Here is a 24697-nt window from a genome sequence, read left to right on the forward strand (position 1 = left end):
GTGGATAAGAATATAAATGTTACTGACCATTTAGCAAATAAACCATAAAGATTACAATGCATAGTAAAAAGTCATGGTCAATCATGGCCGATCCCCTTAAACTTCCTCTAATACTTCTCAAATGTTTCAGGCATTTATAATGAGTCCTCTTTTAACATGAGAAATTGTGTCTATTTTCAAAATAATGCCTACTCGCTAACTTGTAATAATAGTTTTTAAGTTCTGATTTGATGGAATGATTAGAAACCCCAATGAGACATGTAAATATCTCTTGCAGTGTATAAAAATTTCCTCTTTGTTTCTATACACTCTTGTTATTTTCTTTACCCAAAGGGTCATGGCAAATGTAGTGACTGCAGGTCAGAGAACGTCTCTTAAGATATAAGACTATCTCTGCAGAATGAACAATTGTTAACAGAAAGAATCTCATTTTCAAAAATAATTTTTACATGCTGTAAGTGGCTTTCTTGAGTTATTAGTATTACTAATTACATACAACTTTTCAAAACTAAAATACTCATTAGGATACAATAATATGAGTGATTTTCTAATGTAATTCAAATGGTTTTTGTTTTTTGAAACTATCCTTTTCCCAGTTCAAGATACACACTGAAAAACTAATTGGTCATTGGAAAGGAGTCTTTCACGGTTAAGAATTTTGTTATGTAGAGCCGTTATCTTGAATAAGTCATGATTATTTTCATACAAAAAGTTGAAGATGAACTGCTCTATGCTTTGAATACTCACCAATTTGTGTATTTTCTCATAAAATTGAGAATTTCTGCTGAGCAGTATGATTAAGTAGAATAAGAAAAGTCATAATATATACATGTCTTTTTCTCTTCTTTCTCTTCCCAAAAGTCCTTCATGCTTTCCATGTTTATTTGATTAGTAGTTCTATATTCCCACATAATTTTCAAGTCTTATGCTCACATGCCATTGGCCGTTTAACCACTTATGCCTTTCCCCACCAACCTCTGACCAGAGACGTCTTTTCTAAAACCTAGAAGAATATTTATAGAGTGCATCTTGGTTGGTCTCCTATGAAAGAAAAAAAAAATGATAATTTGTCTTAATGCGATTTCCTTCTGAGAGGAAGATGATTTTCCACTGACATATCACCTTGATATAAGAAGGGAGCCGTTCTTATCTTCATTTTATTATTTATTAGTGGGGAAACTGAAGCCCCAGATACATCAAAAAACAGTTAACTTGCCCAGAGTTACACTGTGATTGTGCAAAGCTAGATGCAGAATCCAAGACAGAGCTCAGATATTCATCCTAGGGGCTGGATCCTAGTTTTCCAAAAAATTATGCCTTCTCCTCTCCCTTTCCAGCAAGACCACAAGAGAAATACTCTTCTATGGAACAAAGTATGAAACACAACATTGACATAATGACAAAATATTCATATTTTAGAGCTATCCATGTATGATATGTACATCCTAGACAAATTTTCTCATTACCTACATAAAATTTTGGAAAAGAGACAAAGTAGCTTAAAAGATAAAAATTATACAAGATAGTAGAATTCATTAGGAATATGACAAATAATTTCACTAGCATCAGCCATTGCACACTTCAAAAACAGTCATTGCTCTGAGGACAAATTAAAAAAAAAAAGTTTCCTAAAAGAATTTAGTTATTTAAAATAGAACAGTAAATGGGTCAGATCTCACAAGTCAACAAAATTTCCTTAAATTTAAGGAAGGAAAGTTGTGGTTTTTTTGAGGGGCTCCAATAAGATTAATTTTCAAAATGGCATGTTAGTTAGTGGTCATAATTAATATTCCCATTAAAGTGCTGGGTACTCCAGGAGCAGACATCTATTCTTAGGAGAAATCAGAACCCCAAACTTTCTAATTCTCTTGCTCTGATCTATATAATTTTTTTAAACTGAATACTTGGGACATTTGTACTTCCATACTTAATGTGAGATGAAACCAGTGTCATAATAAGTTTTCCATTTTAACAATGAGGTATGTGTCTCTTTTCAACGTCTACGCCTGGAACCATTCCAAGGACTATTTATGTCAATGTGGGACACTAGCAGCTTCGGCACTGTCATCTGCCGTTTGCGTTCCTATTTGCTGTTTATCATAAGCTCCTCTGTCTACTAGGTCACATTTCGTGCAATCATGTCCTAACACAGCCTGACGAAACTTGCTGTTGTGATACTCAGCTCACATTTCCGTTTCTGTTTGATTTCTGCTATCGCATTACAACCACCTGTCCAGGGTCCAGCATCTAAACTTACATGTTACCATAGAAACATATCAAAGGTGTGTAAGTTGCTTTGGAAAACGTTCAAATTTTAAACACATATCTATCTACTCCTATTATTACATTGTTCAGAAAGATAATAATAAAAAATTTTATTCTGGATGCACCGGGAGCATCTACACTGTGTAAGAATAAAACATGCAGTCATCTGGTCCCCTCAAAGAGGATCGACTGTCTTTGTGCTGGTTGAGGCAACACAGAATGTGGCTGTATCATTAGTGCACATATTCAAGCAAGTGGCCACCCTTCATTCAAATCTGTGTAAGTTCGACTAGTAAGAGTTGTGGCATCTGGGAACCTAAAAGACTACTCTATATACAGTGTTTGCTGAACACATGCATTCCTGCTGAAAACAGCAGAGTGCATTCAGCACCTCATCATATCATGCACACAGGAACAGAGGTGGCTGGAAAAGAATACTGTGATAACTGCACCATAAACAAGCAAGATACTTTTCCCTCCTTCGTGACAACCGGAAGCAGTTCAAAACCATATGTTCCTTCCCCATATATATGATCAATAACATGGCAGGTCAATTAGATGAAGCTCTGAGTCAATGTCAGAACACAGCAAATATTAGCAACGCTAAAAAGCAAAGGCGTGGATTGCAACTTCAAACTGTCCTGCTGTTTCACGGTCACCCTTAGACCTTCACACCAACTGTTATTTTTGAAGCACGCGGCTAAAGTTAAATAGACCATGTCTGTGCTCAGATTACTTTTACCACTCACTCACTTTTAAAAGCTTAGTCAAGCTTGCTTCATACATGGTTAAATAGAAAATACCCTGAAATTCAATAAATGTCAGAGGTCAAGAGAAAGGTACGATCCTCACTGCAAAAGCAACGGAGTCCCAACTTCAAGGCTGATTCCTTACACCGTGGTTACCTCGTTGCCTTGTGCCTAAGGTAGGTAGATACTGTAGCACAGCACGGAGACTTGCTTCCCTGAAAACTGCCATGACGAGTCACAGGAGTTATGGGCACAAAGAAAGGAAAATGGAACCCGTGGCACATAACATCTGTTCTGAGACTCCTGAATTCAAGAGGCACGTCTTGTGGGCACGTGAAGAAGCGCTAATAGAAATTGTAAAATAGCAACTGTTTTTATAATTCATTCTGTTTTGCACTTCTCCAGTCTGATTGTGGTAACTTGTCTTTCGGTTCTGCTGGCTTTGTTTGGGGATGCTCGGAGATAGTTTAAAAAGCTCATACAAACGGGTACAATACAACAAAGTATCTCCTTTGACTTTCTGTCATCTTGTGTATGTTGTTAACATCTATGTACAGGTGGTCCAATAATATACAAATGGCTGCTATATACTTTCAACTTGATGGAAACATTAACTGCCCTGCTCCCACTATGAAATGTCATGCACGTACCAATTTAAAAGTATGCCTTTCTGATCGACTTCATAAACTTTAGTTAAAAGAAATAAATTTTTTTCTGGGTTCTTACTAATGAATGTGCATTTTATTCTCAATGGATTTAAAGGTCTAGCTATATACAACCTTGTTTACTTTTTTTTTTTTTTTTTAGTTGATAATAGGCACTTTCTAAAAAGAGGATTTGTGGCCCAGAAGACTCTGGAATTCCGTCTTTAGTACCCTCCTTTCACAAGTGGATCTGCCTGAGCTGCAGCAGTCTATTGTCTCAGCCCAGCAGAAGTCCAGCAGTAGAACTGTGTGCAAAAAAGCTTTAGAAAATTGTAACCAGAATAAAAGTACAGAAAAGCGGTTATCTGAGTTGAGCAACTTAACATCTACTTTTTAGTTTTTTTAAACCACATTTCATGTGTTACCTCTATAAGCAGTAAGAATCAGGTGTGAACAATTCCGTACCTGTGTTTCATTCTTTCTAAGTCACAGATACACTATAAGAACTTCTCTGTTTACTTCTGTTTTATTTTACATCATTATAGTTAAATGTTTTAAATGATTACTTAAATTTTTTTTGTTTGCTTGTTTCTTTGCTAAGCGCCTTTCAACTTCACCCTTGAACAAGTCTAAAAAACACAAATTTAGGACATTCATCACCTTTGGAAAATCAGCATCTCTAACATGAATTGTTAAGACGCCCTTTTACCCTGTGGTGCAGTATTTCTATAATAATATACACTACATTAATAGTTCAGTATTTATGGGGTTGATAAAATCAGCTTACAAGATGGTGGCCAGTCTCCAAGACGGAGGGAGTAGGGATATCCTTACAGAAGAGTTAATGATTACTATCTAAGTATAATGTTAAAAAAGGAGAGGTATAGTTGAGCGAAAATGCAATTCATGCACGAACCCCACAGCAATTAGTTCTCAATATCCCACACTGCTATCTGACAGAGGCAACAAAACAGTCCTTTAAATGGAGCACACACTGCCTGTTGGGGAAAATAACCTAACACTAAGTTACGGAAAAATATCCTATGGAAAGAGATCATAAAATGGCACTAACAGTTTAAAAGGTTGAATGCTTCCTTGGCATTAATTTATAATTTTAACTTAACAGAACAGTGAGGAAATGACAGCTCAATATACTCAGCCTGAGATCAGATTTGTCATGGCAACATTGGCAGGTTGGACCCTGATTCTTTAACTATTACATTGCCTTGGTTAACAAAAGTCATACTTTTTAAAATTATAGAATAGAGATTATAAACAAATGTGAAGTGTGCATGCAGTCAACTGCATAATATACAAGCAATATCTAGGTTCTTAATAATTATCTTCTTTGGCAGGCCAGAATCCAGCTGGACATGCAATATTTACATATCAAAATCCATAGTGTTCATCATATTGAAAGCAAGTGAAAATATATATATATATATATGTATATACTGTATATACACACATATGTATATAGATGTATATACCGTTTTTAATATATTAACAAATATATATGTATATATGTATATTAAAAGTGAATTTCATCTTTGTCTGATTCAGGTGACTCAGGCCTTGAAACACTAAAAATATCCTGACATGGTATTTGGGGAGGTACTTGGAGCGGCATTTGGGATTTGGGAGAAGAGGTCTGGGGCATGCTTTTTTCTGAGAGTATTTTTAAAATTTCTGCCACCTGCTTCTCCAGGGCAGTCATTCTGCAGCTGAGCAGCTGGATGTCCTCTTTGAGTTCGTGTTTGACTTCCTGCAGCGTGGTCTGTAAGGCTTGCTCGGGGATGGGATAAAAGGGGTGCTTGGCATCAGCCTGGATGGGGCTGTGCTCCAGCGGGCTTCGCGCCTCTCCAGCCTTATCCAAACGAAGGTCACTTTTTGTAATGCCACTGTCACAAGAGTCCGTTTTCCTCAGCGGGTTTTTGGTCACGCTGTTCTCTGAATCGCTGCCCTTGGGGTCCTCGGACAGCAGCCCCATTGACTCAGCTTTGGTGACGTTATTCCAGTCTTCTTTTTTCTCCTCATGGGCTCCCATGTTATTCTTGAGTCGCAGCCACCCTTTCCCGTTTCCATTCTTCATTCTTATGGGGCTGTTGACTTTGAGACATTTGGGGTCAGCACCGCCACTGGGCTTGAGCTCCATGGCATCGCGGTTGTTTTGCTTGAGGGACTCGCTGGTTTTCACGTAGGCCAGAGATGTCTGAATGGGTGTGATCTGTGACACGGTGACCACACTGGTACCGGTGATGGAGGCTCCGTTCTGTAAAGAGCGGCTCTCCACCTGCAGCTGGTTCCGCTCAGGGTCACTCTGTGTTGACCCCTGATTCCGCAGCTCTTTCTGCTGCTTGAACTTCTGGAAGAGCTTCCTGACCGGGTGGTCCACAGGGATGCTGAGGGTGACCTCATTCTTCTGCCTGAGGCGCTCCTCCTCTTCTTTCTTCACATCACTGATTTTGCGGAAAATGATCTGTGGAGGGGGAGAGAAATTCAAAATGTGATTATAAAAACAGATGACCTTATAATTGTGTGACAGGATTCCAGATGTACTTTGTTTCACAAAGGAAACCCTTGCAGAAGAGTAAGACTGTTTCCAAAGGGAAAAAATACTCCAGTGCCAGTTAACAGATACAATGTCCTTAACGTCCAATGCAGAAATGCTGACAAAGCTTGCCTACTTTACTTGGTTCTACCCTGGTGCGTAGCACAGGGGCTGTGCAGTAAGGAGACAACCGAATAGAGGTATTTACTTTCTTGTTGCTGTTCCCATTTCATAGAAAATATACAAATAGGTAAAGATATACATATGTGTTAGTGTATGTACAGGTGTGTATACATACATGTATAAGAAAACATATTTATCTCTTAAGCAAGGCATCACTATTTTTTATAAGATTTTCTTTTGAATCATATAACTATGATTCAAACCCACTTTTAATGTCATCATCTGTTTAGTGGTCAAATAGTAAGAGTTCTGGGCTATAAAATCACTGAAAAGTTAGACAGTTTACCAACAGAGCACCTGGGTTTGGTGAGAGCAGGGATTAAATTTATTTGTATGACTTCAGAGGGCAGAACAAGGATCTATACACAGAAGTCTCTGGAAGATAAATACCAAGTCAGTACACAAACTTCATTTCAAACTGCTACCTATTAACTGAATAAACTGCCTTGAAAAGTCATGAAACTCATACTACTAAAATATTCAGACCGAAGTAAGCTTGTTGTCTGTGTAATACTTTCACTGGGTAGGAAGCTGGACTTTTCAAATTCCAATATTCTTTGAAATTCAAATATAAAATTAAATACATAGTATATGGAGTGTTAGATGAGGATCCACAAATAAGTAAGCGTCAATTTTACTAAAAATACATTTTGAAAATCGTATTGGGAAAAAGTTACAATTCCATCAAGATAAGTAAGAAAGGTTGACTATGTAAGAAATTACCACTTTTTCGAGTTAGAATTGAATTTGGTAAGCATGAGATTTTTGCTCAGAGTCTCGTTAAGAACAAAATAACTGCAGATACTCAAAAGGGAGTTACATTAATGTGCTTTCAGAATCCAACAATTTTATGATGCTAGTAAAATTACTTACCTCCGTTACCGTTTCTCATTAAGTTGTTGGTTAGATTAGAAGTACAAACAAAGTACATGGCCTTGAGCACATAATAGACACTCAAAATATGTTTGTTGTCTCCCTTGAATTCTCATAAACACTTTTTGTTTGAAAGCATTTCCATCACCTCTTGAAGATTCAGCAGCTTCCAGGGAAAACATATACTCATTGATCTTATACTGGAGACCAATACTGACAGTAATCACTGTTTACACATGTCAGGGAGAAGCAACGCTCCATCAAAGAGCACACTTTCTAAATTGAGATCGATGCACTAAATATTACTTATCAAGTGGTAATAATTTGTATTTTAAAATAAATACTCTCTAAATTCAGCAACTGTCTATAAAGACGAGCATAGTTTTCCTTCTCTACTGGCACATGAAATTGGATCTTTTTAAAAATGTGCTACTAATCTCTAAGGCTGACATCAAAGCTCCAGCAGTTTAATTAGAAGTCTCTCGAAGTGTTGACATGTTTCTTATGCTTCCTAAGTAAATGAGGCTTGTGCTAAACCTTCAAGATATTAACACTCTTTGGGACCAGACAAATCCAAACATGGAAAAAACACAGATACTATCTTCTTATATCATCCCGTTTCATTAGAAAGCCACTTACTTGATTCCAGGAACCCACCTGAGGGGACTGATGTAAATGATTGGCCGCACCCTCCTTCCCACTCAACTGACCTTGTTTGTTTTTTCAAAGGTAGTTACTTAGCCTTGGAAAGATACAGCCTTGAACAAATAACTGAACAAGCAAGTTGAAGCAAGTTGAAGCAAGTTGAACAAACAACCGAAGCTCTGTGCTTGCTGGACAAGTGGAGAATTAACAAATGCCTGCGAGTAGAATCAGGTTCAGATCTTTGACTCACAAATCAAACTGTAAAGAACTCGAATCAGAATCCTTCAGTTGTAATAGAATAATATCCAGTAAGAACTCATTTTCTAGCTGATGACAAAGCAAAGCTTTCTTAATGCGAGGAAAGAGAATATTGGCCCTGAAATTAAAAACAAAGAAACAAAACAAACAAAACAAAATGAAGAGCTGACTTTATCATATTTCCAAGGTTTAAAGGCTAATAATCTACTGAGATGCCATACCTGGCTGGTCTATGTCTTACGTGAAAGCACGACAGCTTTTTGTTCTGTCTTAAGTTAGAGATGCATTATGTAACAAATAAGAAAATAAAGCAACAGGAATGCCTAATGTAAGTAACTCACTGTATTTCAAAAACATTAAATGTAACAAGCCTTCAAGCCTCCTCATAGTCTTGAAGATAACTTTATGACCCTAAACTCTAAGTTTAATAACAATGTATTTTTGTTTTTCTGAGACTACATTTCATCATAAAAATAGCATGAAAATTATTCTACATTACCATTACAAATATAAATATTCTCAAACAAAATATGCTGAATCTTTTCTTCTAAGAAGTGCTTTATAGCTTTAACTTTTTATTCAGGTATAATAAAATGGTTCAACTTAATAAGGACTGGAAAGATTGATACCTTTTACTTAGTTAAGCCTTCAAAAATAGTGTATTTTTATTTTAGTCAAAAAAACCTACATGCTACTTTTTGGCAATTGAAAGAATCTTCAAACAGTAAAAGTTTTCATAATCCAATTGATTCTTATATTGGCAATGTGTCATACAGAAAGTAAAGCATTTTCTGCTAATTCAAAAATTCAATACATAAACTATATAGATTAATTCTACTTAATTATATGACACGGAAATGATGATGATTTCTCTCTCGAAGACAAAGATTAGAAAACAAAATCCCCCCAAAATCACTTTAGAAAATGTTAAAGGATCTGCGTGAAGTTGAAAGAAGATCAACTTATGTGAATTAAACTGTATAAAGGAAAAAAATACAGACCCATGATTATCAACCTGGTGTTAAAAGAAATCAGCTTTTAAGAACGCAACATTTGGTTTTTTCTCAGTGTTAATAATACAGAACCTCTTACACTTGATGCATTCTGGGTCAATCTTTTGCCCAATGGCAAATCAAATCGCTGATGAACACCAAAAAACTAAGGGCATAATTAAAAAAGAAAAATCATGAATCAGGCCATGAGCCCAGCCACACATTTATTGGTAGGATGCCCAATAGCCTGTGCTGTTTCTATCAGCAAAGAGGTTTATTTCACTTAAGCTTTTCTTCTCCTTGCTTCATTATGTACTGTGGAGCCCATGCTGGAAGGTTTAATTTATTTAAATGATAAAAGCTTCTTAAACTTAACAGGGAACATGGCCAACTGAGCTTTCCATTTCAAAAGTAGGACATTTGATCATAAAAGGGATATCAAAATTGAATAATTTGAATGTGTACTGAACTTTGAAATCCAATAAAGGCAAGGGGGAAAAAAAGGGTTAGAATCATTTATTTAATGACATGGATTTAGTGTTATGTAATTTGGAGGCTAGAGGTGCGCGCTCTGAAGCAGCCCATCACTTCCCAGATTTGCGAGCCTACAGAATTGACAAGGAGTTTATAGCTTTATGTGATCAAGCAGCAGCTCGAGTTATCTGACTCTTTAGGATCTAGTTGGTTTGGTTCTTTGGTTCTTTTTACTGTTTTTATAAACTTAGTCACGAATTCTAACTCTAGTCCTTTCAAACCATTCCACACTGAACTAATACAACAAAGCAGTGCTTATTAAACACTACCATGTTTGTATCAGAGGTTATGAACTTCTCTTAACAAAGGCCACAGTGACAGACCTGTGGCAGAGGGCCAGTCAACAAATTTTGATGCATGCCTGAAGGGGAACAAGGAGGCATCACACTCTGTTGCCAGATATGGCTGCCTTGCTTCGTTTCAGCCGCTCAGATCTACAGGCTCTTCAAGGGCAAGGGATGTGTTGTAGGTCTAGTTTAGCCTCTTAGGTCCTAAATAAACTTTGAGGAATTAATAATTGATTAATGTAAAGAAAAAGGAAGGAAGGAAGGTGAGTAGAAAGGAAAAAGGAAGGAAGTGAGAAAAGGAATATCTTTTGACTTTGTTAATGTGTTGGGAGGTGCCTGATGTGAATAAGGGTGCAGATGCAGAATGTTCTAAAATTACTGATACAATTACCAAATTTACTAATGAAATGTTCTAGGCCCCATTTTTCTTTACCATGTAGAAGATCATCCATCTTAATTCTCCTGGCTATCATAAATACAAGTTTTTTTTTCCATAGGGAACAAAACATAGACTGTAAACTCCATTACTGACATTAGTATAACTCTGAAATACAGTTGTTCAATACATGTTTTTATTACTAAAGTTTTTTAATAAAAGAAGGAAATCAAAGTCTTCAAAATCAAGAATATAGCTACTCGAAGGCAAAGCTAGACAGCTAGAAAGCTAGATTCACTGTCTCAAATGCTGCAGTAAGCCATGATTTGTCCTCCCTGCCTCAATTTCTAGCCTCATTTCCCTTCATATCATTCTTTGCTGTTATGTATCAAATGAGAGTGTCCCAGGTTAAAAAAAAAAATCACAGAGGAAAATCAAAGTTCTTTTTTATAAAGTCAGCAAGCCTGCAGTGGTTAGGTTCAACCTGCCTCACCCATCTGTTCCCCTCACTCTCACTTGGCCTTCCCACACCAGCCACACTGAATTTCTCTGGAATCCAGAATCGATCTGTGATACTGTACATGTTGTTCTCTCTCCTCCTCCTCACCTGGTGGGGAGCCCCTACTTATTCTCTAATCCTCGGCTTAACTGTGCTCTTCTTCATGAGGCAGAACCAGCTCCACAATATGCAGGGCCAAATACAACCTAAAAATTCAGGGCCGCTAATAGCATGCTTAATGGTAAAATACTGAAAGCTCTCCCCTGAGTTCAGGAAAGAGACAAGCATGTACCATCTTGCCACTTCTACTCATCACTGTGCTGAAGCATCTAGCCAGGAAAATTATCAAGAAAATGAAATAAAATACATCCAGAATGAAATGGAAGAATTCAAAGTAACTGCATTTGGAGAGGACATGACTAGGTATATAGAAAATCCTAAGGAATCCACACATACACTTGTGCACAAAAAAAAACCTCAGAAAAATAACTATTAGAGCTAATAAAGAAGTTCAGCAAGAATGCAGGATATGGAATCAATATAAAAATCAGTTGTATTTCTATACACTATTAATGAGCCATCTGAAAATAAAACTGAGGAAATAATGACATTAACAGTCATATCAAAGAGAATAGAATACTTTGGAAAAAACTTAACAAGAGACGTGCAGGACTTCTACACAAAACTACAAAATATTGCTGAAATAAATCAAAGAAGACCTAAACAAAATAGAAAGACATTTCATATTTGTGGATTGGAAGACTTAATAGTGTTAACATGACAGCATTCCTCAAATTGATTTGTAGATTTAATTCAATTCCTATCAAAATTCTAACTGCTTATTTTTCAGAAATTGACAAGCAGACCCTAAAATTCAGGTGGAAATGCAAGGGACGTAGAATAGCCAAAACAATATCAAAAAATAAGGATGTAACTGGAGGATTCCTACTTCCCAGTTTTAAAACTTATTATAAAGCTATAGTAATCAAGACACTGTGGTACTGGCATAAGAACAGACACATACAGCAATGGAATCACTCTAAGAGTCCAAAAATAAACCTCTGCATTTAGGGTCAATTTGCTTTATGACAAGGATGCCAAGGGAATTCAGTGAGGAAAGATGGAGCTTTTCAACAAATGGCGCTAGAACAACTGCATGTTCACAAATATAAACACATGTGAGGCCCCTGCGCCCCAGCAGTGGGGTAAGCTCCTCTCTCAGCCTCTCAGCCTGCTGTCTGGGATGAGCTCTCCCATCCATTCCTCTCTGTGGCTCCTGAGTCCATCTCTTTGGAGGTTCTTCTTTGTCCGTATTTCTCATAGTTCAAACCTAATATGGGGATTAGAGAATTTGTCCTGTTTCAGGGCTGTAGAGCTTCCTTGCCTTCTTGTTTGTGCAAATTTGGAGGCTTAAGATTTGGGTTTGGGCTCACATACCAAAGTCATTTTTTTAAGGCCAAGTTTATGGTTTCTTTGGCAATACAATTCTCTAAAAAAAAAAAAAAATTCAGTAAGTTTCTGATCTGTTGATAGTCAATTCCATGCTCCTACAACCTCAAAAAAAAAAAAAAATCTTCCCTAGATATAATTCTCAAGCCTGGTTTCATCCTTTGCTTTCTTGGCACCTTGCCTCTCGGTCTCTGTCTCGTTCTCTCCAGGATGGTAGCAAAACTGAGGGCATCAGGCTTGGTGGGAGGTCACATCTATCATCTGATCTTTGCCACAAAACTCAGCCTCAATAGGTTTTTTTTTTTGGTACAATGACTTTTCAGTCTTATTTCCACTTTTCCTGCTCTCAATTTCTTTCCATATTTGCTTACAGGCCAGCCGAATCTTGCCTGTGATCACCTCTTTCTTCTCATGCCTTGCTAAATGTAACTAGACACAACCCCCAACTCACTACTAATATTCTGCTTTCCAATCTGTTCCAAAAGAGCTACAGCATTGGAAGGCAATCTCAGGTAGCCCACTTTACCAAGTTTTGTCACTGGAAAATATCTGTCTCCATCTTCTCAAGTGTCAAATATCAATGTCCTTACTTATTTTCATTCCTGCTAAGTTAATGCCACATATTTTTAGAATTAATGGTCAGGATCTCACTATTGGTACCAATTTATGCCAATGCCCAGTGGAATGGCAATTGCCATCTATTAGTTAGCATTTGAAAATTCAGAAGAATAAAATTATTTTATTTCTAAGTTCTTAGCATAGAATTGTAGCACACTCAAGTTCAAAGGAAAAAAAAAAAAAAAAGAAAAACCATCACCATTATGCTCTGCTGTGAATATAAGAATCAGCCCCTACTATTTATTGCCCAAGACCCATAAGTGAGCCATTAGACCACACTGTTTTGAGGACAAAATTATTCTGGTCACAGTAGTGACTGATTCCATATGTTTTCACCTTGGAATTACTGCAATAAAAATACCAGGATTAGGGGAATTGTACCAAGTTATTCCCCATGGATTATTTGCTCATTTTAATTTCACAATAATCTATTTTACAGATTAAAAAATGAGGCTTCAAGAGATTTAAAACTCTTCTCCAAGTCTATACAGCTAATGAGTGACAAAGCAGGGTTTCCAACCCGGTTCTATTGGACTCAAAAACTAGACAACTTTGACTTAAGAATGCCTGATCTAAATTTAGGAGAACTACAAAAGATCCAAAGGATTGAAGGCCTGGGGAGAAGGAAATTCCATGATAAAAGGGGCGGAAGCACTTTTATAACAGCATATACCAAAACTCATGACTCTAGGCTGGAAGTTTTAACACACAGAAGGAGATGCATTCATGGGAACGTGTAATGGGACTCTTCAGTACGTAATTAGAAAATAACATTGTTTAGCATTTGTCATATGTGATGCATTTTTTAACACACTTTAGCAAATGTTACCTCGTCTCCCCTCCACCGTTCACAACTCTAAATATCAGGCAGGGCAATTATCATTCCCTATTTAACAGAGGAAGGTCAGAGAAGTTATGTGACTTGCCTAAACTCATGCAGCTAGTAAACGGCCAAGCTGAGACTGAGATCTATCTCCTAACGCCAACTCCAGTGTTCCTGCCACTCTTCCATGCTGAGGTTCCTAATGCTATGCATAGTTTTGTTTAGTAGTTCACAGTGCACTCTCAGCTATATTACCCTGCTAGATCTCATTTGATACGATTCCTTTGTCCCCAGGAACACATCTAATATGTGGCTTTAGCTTTTGCCTTGTAAGATAATTACTGTGCCTCAGGGAGAAAATTACTGAGCAAAGGCAGTTATAATACCTTAAGAAATATTTTCATAATGAAAGAAAATTTCTATGGCTTTTGTCTGGAAAAGCAGCTCTACTAATTTTGTTTAAGTATGTGTTACTTTTTGCATTTGATTTCCAAAAGAAGGATGCAGCTTTCAGTTAATAACACACACATAAACTCTTCACTTTGGGGAAATACAGATTAAATAGGTAAATGATTACCTCTATTGGAATATAACTTTCTAGAAAGATTTACAAATGTGTTTCTAGTCTAGACGATATATTACTGTTTCAATCTTTTACAGTTGGACTCAAATTTACATAAAATAAAATTATTCTTGGGTATTTCTTTGTTTTGTGTAATTTGGCTGCTGAAACTCAGGAGAGTCAAGTGATTAGGTCGGATAGAGGGCCAGTCATTCACAGCTGAATTCAGAACTCACTTTTTCTGGTTTCTAAGTCCACTCTCCATTTCCCCCATTGGCATCTCTTATTTCTAGATTAAGACTGTGCTGCAAAAAATTTTTTTTAAACAATATCTCTGAGAGTCAGGAGGCAAGGGTTCGTGTACTACCTCTGATACTATTTACCTGTACAAACTTGACCAAGACAGTAAGCCCTTCTAAACATCAGATGCGCTTAAAGATCTATTTAAAGTAAAGAATTCTCTATTTTATCAGAATGATGTAGTCATTCAACGTCAAACAGACATCAATTGCTTATGTTAAATCTAACGCATGGCATGAGTATGTCACATGTTCACCCATGTGAATCTAGAATGGAATCTATATAAGTATTTGCTGATTGCAAAACAACCACATTCCGGTGTAATCTCTCCTCTTTCATTTACCCCTTGGATTTCTGAACTTCCCATAAAAGCAAAATTAGATACACAGGAGGTTTGAAGAATTTGTTCAACACATTGAGATAATGCAAAGGAGACAGTCTTTCTCTGCCTTTCACAGAGAGTAGTGTACCATAAACATACACTATTTTATGTTTCATTTAGTCAAAGGCTACTAGGAATAGAATTGGTGATTAATGCCCCCTTCCAACTTGAAAACTTCCTTTGCAGGAGACTTATGTTTAGGGGGTCTAGTGGAAAGAGAAATGATGGAGTCATTTGAAGACTGGAGTTCCAGTCCTAGCCAGGCATCTAATTAGCTATGTGACCTTGTGTGCAAGTCCCATAATCTTTTTGGGCTTTGTTTTTTTATTTAAACAGTGGTGACAGTGTTGGACTTAGTTCTTTTCAGCTTTATCTTCAAATATACGAAATAAAAGATCACTACCTGATGGTAAAACAAACAAACCACTTTGAAATAAGACAAATCTTCGTCCTCTGATGATTCAAACCTGTGCTGCCCTTCTCTTTTCTCCCTCTTCCCACACACTTGCATCAGCAGACTCCTTGTGTGACACCTTGAAGCAACTGAAAACTACGAGTAGACCTGAGCAGACAGACCCACTCTGTGCAGCACTGGCCTTCGCACCCCAGCAAGGGAAACTCTAGGGCAGAATGGCCTCCCCTCCGCACCTTTCCCTTCAGCAAAGCACCGGCCCTCAAGGCTGCTGCCAACTTGCATTCATTCACACCCTTCGGGGATGCTGGCTGAGCCTACTTTCTGAAAGAGGCCTCCTGGTGAGACAGATCTGGGCTCTATGCCAGAAAAGGCACAAAGAAATTAGAATGGTGTCTGGCCCTCATGCCCGAGTGAAGCTTAACTGTCAAGCCAGACTGTCCCAAGAAAACGCACCATCAGAAGACTTTTCATGGTTCTGAAATTACTCTCCTAGTGGACTGTGTTGCTGTTAGTCTTAGTTTCAGTGGCTAAGTCCGGCTTATTATCTCACTGGCATTTAGTAGACTCCACAGTTGATCTTTCACTAAACAAATTTCAGGTTCTCTGTATCTCATGTATTATGTAAGAAAATGGCAAGTAATTGGGAACTCTATCTATGGCACGAAAATAAACACCTGGTGGCTTGATTCTAAAAACAAAAACAAAACAAAACAACAATAACAACAACAACAAAAAACTCTTTAAATTATTCCTAACATAACTTCTTGCTAGAAGATAGCACACTTGCCCCATTCTCGAAGTGTCAAAATTCCTTGCATCAAACCCTGCCCTGAGGAGGCTGCTGTGACCCTCAGAAACAATTAACAGACCTAGGATTCATGCATGTGCTGCTTTTATTTGTGTTATGATTCTGCTTCTTCCGGAGGCAACTGCTCACATGCTGTGCTGAGAGAAGATGAAAATTTGCTGCTAATTGCCAAGGCTTGTGCTTCTAAACATTGCGGGCCAGTAATTGAATCGCAGTGTCTAGAGTTGGGTATTAGCTAATAACTTTGTCCCTACAGTGCTGAACTGTAATTAGTTATTCTAGTCAAAGAGATGTACGAGAAGTTACATGGCTGTTTTTTCAGTGCTGCAATTGTCAGGAGTTGGAACCTACAGTTTTAAAAAGAATAGAGCTGTTTGTTGATTGAATGATTGAGATACGCCAGTACACTGGCCCACCAACATACATGCCTATTAACACACAGCAAAGTCAGCAGAGGCCCGTGGAAGTCTGAGCTGTCATCATTGGAAAGACTGGTTAAAGAGATCTCTACATTACCGGGGTACAAATTGTGAAAAATTATCTATAAGTATTAGACAGCATTAGAATATATGATAACTTCACTTAAAGCTTCCTATATAAATATATTTATATATTGGTACCAAATCTAATATTTGTTAATTAAAGTGTGATTTATTCTGTTTGGAAGTATCTCTACACAGTCAACACAGATCTCTCACTATTATATTCTGTTTATTATTAACTGGTTGTGTTATCCTTTGGTGGAAGACCCTCATATTCCATATATTATTGAGATTGGACATACCATCTCCTACTAACACAGGTAATGTAATGTAGGTAACCTGAGAAGAGTCTGTGCCCTGTTTTCTTAGAAAGCTCAGATTATATAGCCCAGTTGATACTTCAAAGAGTTTTGGATGTGAGTGAAAGATAACCTCTGAGAAGAAAACAGAGTATTTTTAGTTGAGGATCACATGGTATAAAAGGGGAAATTATGAGAGACCATAGTTGATTGAAGATGTAAGAGTGGAAGGAGAGGGTATACGAAAGTTTATATATCGAGGGTCAGCTGAGTTCTAGGCACATACAATACACAGAGAATACAAAACTAAGTGACTTGAATAAATGCAGGGATATATCATGTGTATGATTTGGAACACTGACTATTGTTAAGATGGAAGAAATTCTTCCCTTGATTCACAGATTTATTATAATCCAAATCAAAGTCTTTAGCAGGAGATGTTGAGGAAATTAATAAGCTAATCCTACAATTTATATGGAAATGTAAAATGCACACAATAGCCAGAGCAATATTAATTGAAAGGAAATATACTAGATAACTTATACTGCCCATATTTTCCTATTAAAAACTATAGTAATTAAGAGAGTGTGGTACAGCATATATCTTATTCCGTTCAGGCCTCCATAATAGCATACCATAGACTAGGTGGCTTATAGAAATCAGAAATTTATTTCTCACAGTTCTGAAGGCTGGGAGGTCCAAGATCAAGACGTTGGCAGATTTGGTATCTGGTGAGGGCCCACTTCCTGGTTCATAAGGTCTTTCTTTTCACTGAAGAGGGAAGGAAGCTCTCTGGGGCCTCTTTACGAGGGCTCTTATCCCATTCACAAGGGCCCCACCCACATGACTTAATGACTTTCCAAAGACCTCTCTTTCAAATACCATCATATTGGGGATTAAGTTTCAACATATTAACTTTGAGGGAACACAATTATTCAGTCTATAGCAGCACATGAATAGACAAATGAGCAAATGAAGAGAATAGACTCACACATATTTGGAAACTAAATTATGATGAAGGTAATAGTGCAGTATGCTGGGGAAAATGATCTTTTCAATATGGGTATATGATAGACTGAATATCTGAAAAATATATATCTTTCCCTTTATTTCACATTATACACAAAAATCAACTCAAAATAGATTGCAGATCCAAATGAGGAGAGCAAAAACCATAAAGCTATTAAAATAAAATACAGGAGGAAATCTCTAATATCTTGGGATAAGAAAAGATTTCCTAAACTGGAAACAAAAAGTAGGAATCATAAAGGGCAAAAAAGAATAAGTGAAACTAACTATATTAACATTAAAGCTTTTTGTTCTTTGAGAAATACCATAAAGAGAATCAAAAGACAGAATGAAAGGAGACAAATTCAACACTTACACCCAATAGATGACTCATATGCAGAATATATAAAGAATTGTAACAAATCATTAAGAATAAAGACTGACAACTCCAATAGAAAAATGAGCATTTTATCAAAAAAAGTTACATAAGTGGCTATAAATTATACAGAACAGTGCTCATTTTAAACAGGCATCAAAGCAATGCAATTTAAAACTATAAATTACACACTCACCAGAATGGCTAAAATGAGAAAGAAAATAACAAGTGTTGGTGAGGATGCAGCAAAACTGAATTCTCATAAACTGCTGTTAGGTGTACAAATTCATACAATCATTTGTAAAAATTGCTTGATGACTGTCAACTAAAGCTAAAGATAAACATACTCTAGACTCAGAAATTTCACTCCTAAGTATACCTCTCCAAAAAGAAGTGTATAAATGCAAATAAAAAGGCATGCACAAGGATGGTCACAGCAGTACAGTTCATAATGGTCCCAACTGGAAGCCCAAATGTCCATCAAGACTAAAACTGATAAGTTCAAGTATATCCATTTAGTAGAAAACTCTACAATGAATAGTAATGAGCCACAACTATGGGCAACATGAATGACTTCTACAAAACAATACTGAGTAAAAGAAGCCAGATACAAATGAGTACATGAGGTGTAATTCCACTTATATAACTCTAAAAATCCAAAAGACTTGAAACTAATCTAAAGCGTTAAAAGTCAGAAATCTTGAGATTTAATTTGAAAAGTTACAATTGATACCACAGAAACACAAAGGATCATAAGAAATTACTATGAACAACTATATGACAATAAAGTGGACAATCTAGAAGAAATGGACAAGTTCTTAGAAAGGTACAATCTCCCAAGACTGAACCTGGAAGAAATAAAAAATATTAATAGACCAATTACCAGTAATGAAATTGAATCAGAAATTTAAAAACTCCCAACAAATGAAAGTTCAGGATCAGATGGGTTCACAAGTGAGTTCTACAAAACATTTAGAGAAGAGTTGACACCTATCCTTCTCAAACCATTCCAAAAAATTGCAGAGGAAGAAATGCTTCAGAACTCATGCTATGAGGTCAGTATCACCCTGATACCAAAACCAAAGATATCACAAAAAAAGAAAATTATAGGCCAGTTATCACTGATAAACACAGATGCAAAAATCCACAACAAAATACTAGCAAATTAATCCAATAATACATCAAAAGGATCATACACTATGATCAAGGGGGATTTATCAGAGGGATGCAAGGATTTTTTAAATATCTGCTGAACAATGAATGTGACATGCCACATTAACAAACTGAAGAATAAAAAACACAAGATCATCTCAAGAGATGCAGATAAAGCTTTTGATAAAGTTCAACATTCATTTATGAAAAAAAAAAATCTCCAGAAAGTGGGCATAGGGCTCCACAACATACCTTAACATAATAAAGACCATATATGACAAACCCACAGCTAACATCATACTCAATGGTGAAAAACCAACGGCATTTTGTCTAATCAGGAACAAGACAAGGATGTCCACTCCTGCCATTTTTATTCAATATAGTATTGGAAGTCCTAGCCACAATAATCAGACAAGAAAGAGAAATAAAGGAATCCAAATTGTAAAGAAAGAAGTAAAACTGTCACTGTTTGCAGATGACATGATAGTATACATACAAAAATAGTATACATAGAAAATCCTAAATTTGCCACCAGAAAACTACTAGAGCTGACCAATGAATTCAGTAAAGTTGCAGGATACAAAATTAATGCACATAAATCTGTTGCAACAAACTATCAGAAAGAGAAATTAATGAAACAATCCCATTTACCATAGCATCAGAAAAAATAAAATACCTAGAAATAAACTTACCTAAAGAGGTCAAAGACCTATACTTGGCAAATTATAAGACACTGATGAAAGAAATTGAAATAATACAAACAGATAGAAAGATATATTAAGTTCTTGGATTGGAAGAATTAATATTGTTAAACTGACAATCTACAGACTCAATGCAATCCCTATCAAAATATCAATGGTATTTTTCACAGAACTATAACAAACAATTTTAAAATATATATGGAAACACAGAAGACCCTGAATAGCTGGAACAATCTTGAGAAAGAATAGTAGAGCTGGAGAAATCATGCTCCCTGACCTCAGACTATACTACAAAGCCACAATAATCAAAACAGTATGGTACTGGTACAAAAACAGACACATAGATCAATGAAACAGGATAGACAGCCCAGAAATAAACCCATGCACTTACAGTCAATTAACCTATGACAAAGGAGGCAAGAATATAAAATGGTGAAAAGACAGTCTTTTCTATAAGTTGTGCTGGAAAACTGGACAGCTACATGTAAAAGAATGAATTTAGAACATTCTCTAATACCATATACAAAAATGAACTCAAAATTGATTAAAGAACTGGATACTATAAAACTCCTAGAAGAAAACACAGGCAGCAAGCTCTTTTACATAAATCACAGCAATATTTTTTTTGGATCTGTCTCCTAAAGCAAAGGGAATAAAAGCAAAAATAAACAAATGGGACCTAATTAAACTTAAAAGCTTTTGAATAGCAAAGGAAATCATAAATAAAACAAAAAGACAACTTACTGAATGGGAGAAGATATTTGCAAATGATATGACTGATAAGGGGTTAATATCCAACATATATAAACAGCTCATACAACTCAACACCAAAAAAAAAAAAAAAACTGGTTAAAAATAGGCAGAAGAACTAAATACACATTTTATTAAAGAGGCAAGGCAGATGGCCAACAGGCACATAAAAGATACTCAACGTTGCTAATCATCAGGGAAATGAAAATTAAAACTACATTGAGATATCTCCTCACACCTGTCAGAATGGCTATCATCAAAAAGACTAGAAATAAGAAATGTTGGTGAGGCTGTGTAGTAAAAGGAACCCTTGTGCACTGTTGATGGGAATGTAAGTTTGTGCAGCCATGGTGGAAAACAATGTGGATGTTTCTTAAAAAAACAAAAATTAGAACTACAATATGACCCAGCAATTCCACTTCTAGTATACATCCAAAAAAACCCAAAAACACTAATTTGAAAAGATACATGCACCCCCATGCTCATAGCAGCATTATTTACAATGGGAAGGTTGGAAGTAACCTAAGTGTCCATCAACAGATGAATGGATAAAGATGTTGTGTGTGTGTGTGTGTGTGTGTGTGTGTGTGTGTGTGTGTGTGTGTGTGTGTATACATACACATACATACATATTACATATAATGGAATACTATTTAGCCATAAAAAGAATGAAATTTTGCCACTTGCAGCAACATGGATGGATTGGAGAGAATTATGCCAAGTGAAATAAGTCAGACAGAAAAAGACAAATACTGTATGATATCACTTATATGTAGAATCTAGAAAATACAACAAACCAGTGAATAATGCAAAAAAGAAGCAGACTCATAGATATACAGCACAAGTTAGTGGTTACCAGTGGGGAGAAGGTAGAGAGGAGGGGCAATATAAGGGTAGGGGGAAAAAAGGGGTTATTATGGGACTATAATGAAACCATGTGTGTGAAACTCTTAAAAATTGTAAAGTACTGTAGAATTTAAAGAACATTCATTCAAATAAACAAATTAAGTATTAAAAATCAGGAGAGTAGTTAAATCTTGGGTGGGGTTGTCATGAATGCAATAGACCAAGAAATGTTCTGACAAGTTTCATATTCTGTTTCTCAGGCTATGTGTTGGTTATGTGAATGTGTCCAGTTCGTAAAAATCTACTAAGCCATACACTTAAGGTTTATACATCTATACATTTTTCTATATATGAGTTATTTATTAATTAAAAGTTTACTTGAGTAATAAATAAGAGCTTTGTCCCATCCCCAAGGATTCTCAGTGTAGTAGGAGTAGACGCTTTCATTAGCATGTTACTACAATGCAGCGGGTATCTTATAATTCATCAAAGATTGATAGGAGTCCTTATCATGTGTGTGATAGGCTGGCAGGTGGTGATGATATAATGATGAATAAAATAACCTGGTATGAATCTTGGGAGAAAGGAGTGACTAATGATAGTCAATTCTGTGAAGTCACTAATATTGCTTAGTATGGGGATTTGGGGAAAGCTTCACAAACTTTTGAGGAGGGTCCTGAATCATGAGTAGGAATTCACCAAAGGTATAAGGGATGGAAGGAAGCGTAGGCAGAGAGGCACGGCTGGTAGAACAGTACAGAAAATGAAGATGGTGGTGCATTTAAAGAACATTGGTTCTGTTCCATTGGTCTGTATGTCTGTTTTGGTACCAATACCATGCTGTCTTGATGACTGTAGCTATATAGTATTGTTTGAAGTCTGGGTGAGTTTTTCCTCCAGCCTCTTTCTTTCTCTTTAGTAATGCTTTGAAAATTCTAGGTCTTTGATGGTTCCATATAAATTTTACTATGATTTGTTCTAGTTCTGTGAAATATGTCCTGGGTAATTTGATAGGGATTGCATTAAATCTGTAGATTGTCTTGGGCAGTGTGACCATTTTAACAATATTGATTCTTCCAATCCAAGAGCATGGGATATCTTTCCACTTTTTAAAGTCTTCTTTAATTTCCTTCATCAATGGTTTATAGTTTTCTGTGTATAATTCTTTCACCTCCTCGGTTAGATTTATTCCTAGGTATTTTATTACTTTGGGTGCTATTTTAAAGGGGATTGTTTCTTTACTTTCTTTTTCTGTTGATTCATCGTTAGTGTAAAGAAATGCAACTGATTTTTTAACGTTAATTTTGTAACCTGCTACCTTGCTGAATTCTTCAATCAGCTCTAGTAGCTTTTGTGTGGACCTTTTAGGGTTTTCTATATATAGTAACATGTCGATTGGTACAAAAACAGACATCTAGACCAATGCAACAGAATAGAGAGCCCAGAAATGAACCCACAAACTTTTGGTCAACTCATCTTTGACAAAGGGGGCAAGAATATACAGTGGAATAAAGACACTCTCTTCAGCAAATGGTGTTGGGAAAACTGGACAGCAGCATGCAAATCAGCAAAGCTAGAACACTCCCTTATGCCATACACAAAATAAACTCAAAATGGATCAAAGACTTAAACATAAGACAAGATACAATAAACCTCCTAGAAGAAAATATAGGCAAAACATTATCTGACATACATCTCAAAAATGTTCTCCTAGAACAGTCTAGCCAAGCAAAAGAAATAAAAGCAAGAATAAACAAATGGGACCTAATGAAACTTACAAGCTTCTGCACAGCAAAGGAAACCATAAGTAAAGCAAAAAGACAACCTACGGAATGGAAGAAACTTTTTGCAAATGAAACCAACACAGGCTTCATCTCTAGAATACATAAGCAGCTCATATGACTTAATAAGAAAAAACCAAAAAACCCAATCCAAAAATGGGCAGAAGACCTAAACAAGCAATTCTCCAAAGAAGAAATGCAAATGATCAATAGGCACATGAAAAAATGTTCAATATCACTAATTATCAGAGAAATGCAAATCAAAACTACAATGAGGTATCACCTCACACCAGTCAGAATGGCCATCATGCAAAAATCCACAAATGACAAATGCTGGAGAGGCTGTGGAGAAAAGGGAACCCTCCTCCACTGCTGGTGGGAATGCAGTTTGGTATAGCCACTGTGGAAAACAGTATGGAGATTTCTCAAAAGACTAGGAATAGACTTACCATATGACCCAGGAATCCCACTCCTAGGCATATATCCAGAAGGAACCCTACTCTAAAATGACACCTGCACCCCAATGTTCATAGCAGCACTATTTACAATAGCCAAGACATGGAAACAGTCTACATGTCCATCAATAGATAACTGGATAAAGAAGAGGTGGTATATTTATACAATGGAATACTATTCAGCCATAAGAACCAACAACATAACGCCATCTGCAGCAACATGGGTGCTCCTGGAGAACGTCATTCTACGTGAAGTAAGCCAGAAAGAGAAAGAAAAATACCATATGAGATCGCTCACATGTGGAATCTCAAAAAACAAACAAACAAACAAAACATGAATACAAAACAGAAACAGACTCATAGACATGGAATACAAACTTGTGGTTACCAAGGAGGCAGGGGGTGGGAAGGGACAGACTGGGATTTCAAAATGTAGATTAGATAAACAAGATTATACTGTATAGCACAGGGAAATATACACAAGATCTTATGTTAGCTCACAGAGAAAAAAAATGTGACAATGAATATATATATATATGTTCATGTATAGCTGAAAAATTGCGCTCTACACTGGAATTTGACACAACATTGTAAAATGATTATAAATCAATTTTAAAAAGTTAAAAAAAAAAAT

General features: G+C 36.4%; 1 protein-coding gene across 1 annotated transcript in view; it reads right to left on the minus strand.

Moving 5' to 3' along the window:
• Window positions 1–5189: 5189 nt before the first annotated feature.
• KCNH5 (potassium voltage-gated channel subfamily H member 5) overlaps window positions 5190–24697 on the minus strand; it is a 271218-nt gene continuing 251710 nt past the window's right edge. The window contains exon 11 of the mRNA XM_010976670.3: window positions 5190–6137. Coding sequence (XP_010974972.1) covers window positions 5190–6137 — 948 coding nt within the window. The remainder of the gene's footprint in view (window positions 6138–24697) is intronic.

Source organism: Camelus dromedarius, chromosome 5 (assembly GCF_036321535.1).
Source record: "Camelus dromedarius isolate mCamDro1 chromosome 5, mCamDro1.pat, whole genome shotgun sequence".
Lineage (NCBI taxonomy): Eukaryota > Metazoa > Chordata > Mammalia > Artiodactyla > Camelidae > Camelus > Camelus dromedarius.